Source organism: Eupeodes corollae, chromosome 1 (assembly GCF_945859685.1).
Source record: "Eupeodes corollae chromosome 1, idEupCoro1.1, whole genome shotgun sequence".
Classification (NCBI taxonomy): Eukaryota; Metazoa; Arthropoda; class Insecta; order Diptera; family Syrphidae; genus Eupeodes; species Eupeodes corollae.
This window is the reverse complement of record NC_079147.1, coordinates 116,693,421-116,700,530: the sequence shown is the minus strand read 5'-3', so window position 1 is coordinate 116,700,530 and position 7,110 is coordinate 116,693,421. Positions and strand designations below refer to the sequence as shown.

At 35.4% G+C, this 7,110-nt stretch overlaps 2 protein-coding genes across 2 annotated transcripts; both read right to left on the bottom strand.

Annotated features, from left to right (window-relative positions):
- Nucleotides 1-2,820: 2,820 nt before the first annotated feature.
- Nucleotides 2,821-3,378, bottom strand: LOC129943055 (uncharacterized protein K02A2.6-like). Its single transcript, XM_056052267.1, has one exon. It carries the CDS (start codon nt 3,376-3,378, stop codon nt 2,821-2,823), a length of 558 nt encoding a protein of 185 aa, XP_055908242.1.
- A 1,589-nt stretch (nt 3,379-4,967) lies between these two features.
- LOC129943044 (uncharacterized protein K02A2.6-like) lies at nt 4,968-5,357 on the bottom strand. The gene has a single exon (XM_056052258.1). The coding sequence runs from the start codon at nt 5,355-5,357 to the stop codon at nt 4,968-4,970; it is 390 nt and encodes a 129-aa protein (XP_055908233.1).
- Between the last annotated feature and the right edge of the window lie 1,753 nt (nt 5,358-7,110).

Sequence of the window (7,110 nt, the reverse complement as noted above, 5' to 3'; positions counted from 1 at the left end):
ACTGAATGAAGACTTATTATTATTAATTTTCTTTTTTTTAGTAAATATGTTTCTAATTAAGGTTTTTTAACTTTAAAACTTTGTGTTCTTATTAAATTTGAATTTTAGAAATAAAGTAATGCATAAATGTTTGACTTTTTCCAAATATAATTTAATTTATTTTAATAATTCGTCGTTAAATATTAAATAAGTGAATTACTGTATTTTGTTCTTTTTGTGTTAATTTTTTAAGTTGTTTATAAACCTTATTAAATATCATATGCCTCCAATAAACTTCTAAACTCCATACAAAAATTCTTTGTCCGGACACTAAAATTCATTCGTCCGGAAACTGAATTTTACCGTCCCGATACTAAGTCAAATCGACTTTTTTTTTAATTTTACTTTTTCTAATTATTGTAGTTAATTATGAACAAATAACAAAAATCGAAAATTATTTGAGAATATCCAATATTTTTAAACAAATCAAATTACTCGGCATTGATAGCTTAAAACCTATTCCGAATCAAAGTTAAAAAATACGTTAAGTGTCCGGATACTAGTTCCTTTACCTATAGGCATATTTCTAAAAAATGTGATATGCATGTCTGTAATTATTTACAAACAAACTAGCGTACTCAATTTTTGTGTCTCTTCATACTTCTGAAACTCGTTGGCCCACTAGTTACTTTATCATCTCTGTTATGTTTTTAATGTTAGTAATTTTCTGTAATTCAAAAAACGTTTTTATTTATCATGAAAAATAGTAAATGTATTAAAATAAATTTATTTAAGATGGCTGACATGCATGTCCTTCTTCGACTGTTCTTCTTTCTTTCATTTTCTATATATCCGTAGGACATATAAATGTAGTTGGTTTGGCGTTGCCAACATCTCTCTGTGTTGAATTAAAGATCATGGCGAATCGGAGAATGCCTTATCCTTGTAGACCTCCGTAGTACAGGACTGTTTAACTCTTCTAATCTTGAAACTGGAGTCTTGCAGTCTTATTTAATAGAATTCGCTAAACAGATGAATAGTTATACAGTGAATAAGGATTTATGTAGGCTCTATGTAACGTTGCAAAAATTCCTATTTATAAAAAAATCTGCTATAAATTTTAGTTATACAATGCTTATATCAAAAAAAGTGCCAAAAGTACTATAAAATCTGCTAGTTGTCATAGCAACTAAAATATAACAAAATAATTCCAATTATTTGTATGATATTCTCTTTCGAAAATCTATATTTTTTTTAGATTCTTCGTTTCTTCGGCTCACGAGCTAAACTCGAGAGGCATTATTGTTTTTATTTTAATTTCAAAAAGAGAGGAGAGAAATCAAAATGACATTTACGAAATAATAATAACAATAATTTCCTTATGTAGGCTCTATTCAACCTCAAAACGCGTTTAGCTTATTATGGGACTATGCAACCTTGTATAAGTTTTATAAATAGCATTTTTGCGTTTAGAGGCATTATAGAGATAACATAACTTTATGTAGGCTCTATACAGCGTTTTTAAATAAGACTGTTGAAGTTCACCTTAATTGCGTTCATTCCGGTTTCTAGTTGCTTTAGAATTGGAACTAGTAGAAACGTCTTCAGTAGTGGGTTGAATATCAGCATGCATAAAATTTGTTGGATATGAGTCAACCGTAGGCATATCTTCTGTAAAACGTTCCTTCAGCTGATTTGTGTGAGATCTTATCAATTGGTTTCGTCGACTTGTTTGAATTAGAACGTTATACAACACTTGAGCCCTTATTGCGAGTGTCGTTATTTTATCGATAAACGACTTTTATCGATAGTCGAACATCAAAAATACATTTTGGTATTGCGAAATTCTATTGTGAATGAAAATTTTTGTCTAGGCTTTCGATCGTTGTCGTCTTCATTTTTCTGTTCTGCGTACAACGCGTATAATTTTTTAGACAAAAATGTAATGTTTTTTAATTTGTTGACTTTATTTCCAAAATAATATTGTTTTAATCACAGGGCAAAAGTTGTGAGCAGTAAAAAACAATAAGAAAAGCTGGTTTTAGTAATGGAAGCGAATCCGGACATCGCTAAAGGAATTTGCGGAAAAGCCCTAGCAAAAAAAGGTGGGATAAGTTTACTGCCGAGCTAAACAGTCTTGGGCCTCCTATGCGCACCTGTGATAAATGGATTAAGGTAGTTTTTGCATAATTTGTAAACCAAACAAATATTTTAGCTTTTTGCGATAGGTTTGGGCAGATCTAAAATTTAAAATAAAAAAAGGACTGAAAATAAAACCGAGATCCAGGCGACTGGTGGTGGGCCCAACCGTTTGCACCAGTTCAGTAACCTGACAGAAAGTGTAATGGAATTACTTTCTATGGATGTCTCCATTGATCCACCTGGCCTGGAGATTGGACTAGAAATTCCATTTAGAAAAGATAATCACACCTGAACTCCAAAACATTTTGTTACGTTGGAATATTTTTGCAAATACTTTATCACCTGCTTTGAAGTACCTTGGCTTCGAACCGTGTTTTTTGTTGAATGTTTGTTCCATGGATACATTCTTCATTTGTTCTGTTGTTGTTTTCGGTTTCAATAAATCCAAAGGAGTTGAAAGTTTTCTACCGATGAAACATTCAGACGGTGATTTACCCTCAGATGCGCTTTTATTAGGTGTAGCACGACACCGGTATATGGTTAAGTTAGAGCTCTTTTTATGATATCAACAAAGCGCTCAGCTTGCCCATTGGACTGCGGGTAGTATGGTAGTGTTCTGATATGCTGAATTCCTCTTTTATCGCAAAAACTTTAGAAATTGGAGCTGGTAAACTGTGTACCGTTGTCAGACACAATTGTTTATGGCTGACCATATCTGCTCACAAATTCGTGTAGTTGATTTATTATTTCAGTTGTTGTTATTGTCGTTATTTGTGCTACTTTCGGCCAATTGGAATAAGAATCTACCATTACCAAGTAATATTTACCTCGAACTGGTCCACCGATGTCTATGTGAATCCTCTCCAAGGGTTCATGTGGTACTGGCCATGAACTGAGTTCTGTTTTTGTCGGAGATTTTGCAACGGATGCACAATTTTGACACTGTTTGACATGGTTGTTCTCGATGTCTGTATCGATTTTGGGCCAGTAAACGTATGATCGTGCTATAGATTTCATGCGCTGTATTCCTTGATGACCTCTGTGTAGCTGTTTCAGGATCCTTATTTGAAAAATAGCAGGAATAATAACTATATCTAATGTCATAAGGCAGTTATCTACTATGATGATGGTTTTATGTCGGTTGAAAAATGGAACGACATCTAAAGGAAGATCCTTCGAAGACTTTGGCCAACCATTTGCGATGCAATTGAAAATTTTGAGAAGCGATTTGTCTTTCCTTATTTCTTTTTGTACCATGTTGAGAGAGACTGGCAGGTGAACAATGTTGTCTTGAAGAATAGTTTTTATTTCACTTTCGATTTGTGCCACTATGAAATCTTTTTCGATCTGTTGCTTTTGTCCATCGATGAGTCTTGACAAAACATCAAAATTTCCAAATTCCTTTGTAGAAACATGTTGTATTTGGAAATCAAAGCTCAGAAAAACGAGAGCACATCTTTGCAACCCATTGGCGGTGTGCGTAGGAATATCCTTTTTTGATCGAAATATCTTGAGGAGCTAGAGGAGTCACTATACTTAACATCGCCTATAAAATCTTCTCTGCTGTAATATGTGAACGTCTAAAGCCCATCGTCAACAACCTAATAGGTCCTTATCAGTGTGGTTTTAGACCAGGAAAGTCCACAGTTGATCAAATATTCATATTACGGCAGATCCTGGAACAAGCCCAAGAAACGCAGAATAACTCTTGCTAACCGCTGTTTCTTTGGACTAAGAAAGCAATTGAGTAGTAAAGTCCTCTCTCGAGGGACCAAAGTGTTGCTATATAAGACCCTTATCATCCCCGTCCTGCTATACAGTGCAGAAGCATGGACTATGACAAAAGCGGATGAAAGCACCTTGGGTCGCTTCGAGAGAAAAGTTCTTCGTGTGATCTACGGTCCCGTATGCATCGAAGGGGAGTGGAGGAGAAGATGGAACGACGAGCTGTACAGCGACGTAGACTTAGCCAGAAGAGTAAAATTCCAACGACTAAGATGGCTGGGTCACGTAGAGCACATGGAAACCAATGCTCCGGCCCGGAAAGTCTTCGAATCCACACCCACAAGACAGCGGAGTAGAGGAAGACCGCGGATCAGGTGGCGCGCACAAGTGGAAGGTGACATCACCCAACTTGGATCGCGAAACTGGCGACATCTAGTTAGGGACCGAGCTAGATGGAGAATTTTGTTGGGTGAGGCCTTAGTTCACACAGGAATGTAGCGCCAACTTAAGTAAGTAAGTATCTTGAGGAGCGGTTTATGATCCGTAAGCAGTGAAAATTGACGACCATAAATCATTTTGTGGAACTTTTTTGCACGCGAAAACGAGAACAAGACCCTCCCTCTCAATTTGGCTATAAAGCGTCTTTGAAAGTGTGAGTGCGCGTGAGACATGGTATATTACTTTTTCTGTTCCATCAGGCATTTTGTGTAAGATTTGAGCACCGATGCCAACCATTGAAGCGTCTGCTGCTAAGAAGATTGGAATGGTTGGATCGTAGTGCGTAAGCAGTAGGTCGGAAAGCAGAATTTCTTTTAATTTCTTGAAGGCACTTTCACATTTGTCGGCCCATTCCCAATTTGTGTCTGCTTTCAGAATTTCATCGAGCGGATGTCAAAGCTGTCTCACGCTAGAAATGAATTTTCCATAATAATTCACTGCACGCAGGAAAGAACGTAGTTCAGAAATGTTGCTTGGTTTTGTCATGCGTTGAATAAAATCGATTTTTTCTGGATCTGGATGAATTCCACTGGCATCGATTATGTGTTCAAGATATTTGATGGATGTCTTGAATAATTCACATTTTGACCAGTTGATGATAAGGCCATGATCATTAAGACGTTTTATGACTTCCATAACAACATTGTAGTTCTCGCAAACATTTCATTGGGAGTAGGAACTGGATGAGCATTTGGTTCCAAAGGGTTGTTTAAACCTGTGGAGTAGTCTGGACAGATACCAATTTTATTGTTAGGTTTACGTACCACGGCAATAAGTGCTGCCCAATCTGAGTATGTGATTGGTGTTATGATACCACAGTTTTCTAGTCTCTTCAATTCCACTTCTACTAGAATTGCAACTCCATATGGAACATTTCTTTTTGGAATGTAAACGGGCTTGGAATCAGGTTTTAGCTCTAACCGCAATTGAAATTTCGTACAGTGGCCTGTTTTTGAAGAAACCACATCCGGAAACTTTTTCTGGATCTCTTTGAGAACTAAATCCTTACTCATATCTGCCTTGATTGCGTTGCAAATAGAGTTTATGGTTCCAGTAGCCAAATTTTTCAATTAGGTCAATTCCGAAAATATTTAAACTTGGAAGACTTGTGACATAAATTGTGCCTATTTTTACTTTGTTCTTGTGCCACATTTGTGTAGTCATCATGCCGATGAGTGGAAGTATATTTCGTGATGCATCTGATGCGCTGCGCTTACATGGCTGTAGGTTAGGACGACCCAATTTAATCCAGTTTGTTTTCGCAATAATCGTGATGTCTGCTGCTGTATCGAATTGAAGTTGAATTTGCTTCGCAGATATTTCGACTGTGACAAACTTTCGATCCGAAGTGTAGTTGCCAACACAATGTGTGGTGCTATGTGGACTTGATTTTATAACATTTGCCTGAAGGCTTGCTTTTTGTTGGCCTTGAATTTGGTGATAGCGTTTTTGGGATTTGCTGTGTTGTTCCTTGAGGTGTTAGGTGAATCCCCTTTTGATTGTTTCTGGACACATGCACAAAAGCCATCCTTATGCCGTTGCTTGTTACAAACGTTGCACTTGTGTTGTGTAGGTGGATGTGCAATCTTTGACAAAAATCATGGCACCACATTGCCAACATGGTCTTCTTGGAGTGTCGATACGTTTATGTTGTACTTGTGAATTTTGATGATCACTTTGGTATATGCTGTTGCTGGAAAATTGATGGCGAGTGCCCTTCTTTAGAAGAAAAAGCATTGATGGGTGTATCTTGTTTCTTAAAGGTGTGAATCACTTTTCACAATCAAAATTCGCTGAGGTTCTGTGGTTAATTTTTCCAGTGTTATTTCGGATATCATTATAAGTGGATCAATTTAAACCAGTTATAAGGATCAAACACTTAAATTAATTCGTCGACATGGCTTCATGCTTAAAATGTTCACATTGCTTATTTACTTTGCCTGCGTAGGCAATAAAATCTTCAGCATCATTTGGAATATGTCTTCATAGAATGGGATTTCATCCGAATAAGTTAGTTTGGGAATACTTTCACTAATGTTTACTATACTATCAATAAAATATTGGTTCAACGAGTTGGCTTTATCAATATTAGTTTTTATTTCAACACCATTTATCTCTAGGTCATTAACGACACTTTTTTCTTCTTTAAGAATATACCTCTTCAAAGATTTCCAGAGACCTTTCTGATCACCTGCTTTTTCACTTATTTTCGCTTCTATATACTCATTTTTTGTTTTTTTTACACTGAGTTTTATAATAATTTCTACCAATTTTATAATTGTTCCAATCATTTAGTAAGTTTGTATACAAAGCTTTGTTATATAAAATAACTTTATTATGTTTTAGATTAATTAATTCATTATTAAACCACTCTGCACATTTTTCATTCAAAGTATAACGTCTGGTTAAAACCTACAGACTTTGTTTTATTGCACCTTTAAATAAGTTCGCGCAAACATTTAGATCTTCGCTAGAACACTCATTTTCAGTTATATATTTAGTATTTCATTAATAAAACAGTTTTTTCATACTTAATATACTTAATTTGTTTAGGTTCAAATTTAATGGATTGTCTTGTAAAAATTTAAATGTATAGATTCATGATCTGAAATTTTACAATCTCTGTTAACTCTAGCATCAGCATTAAGGGTAAAATCACTAAGAACATAATCAATCAAAGTACTTGAAGTAGGTGTTATTCGCGTTGGTTCGTTTATTAACTGTTTAAGTCCAATATTGTAAAGAAAATTATTAACATAACTGATT

Excerpts from the sequence above, each read along its gene's own strand:
- LOC129943044 (XM_056052258.1), bottom strand. The coding sequence starts at position 5,357 with ATGAGTAAGGATTTAGTTCTCAAAGAGATCCAGAAAAAGTTTCCGGAT.
- LOC129943055 (XM_056052267.1), bottom strand. The coding sequence starts at position 3,378 with ATGGTACAAAAAGAAATAAGGAAAGACAAATCGCTTCTCAAAATTTTC.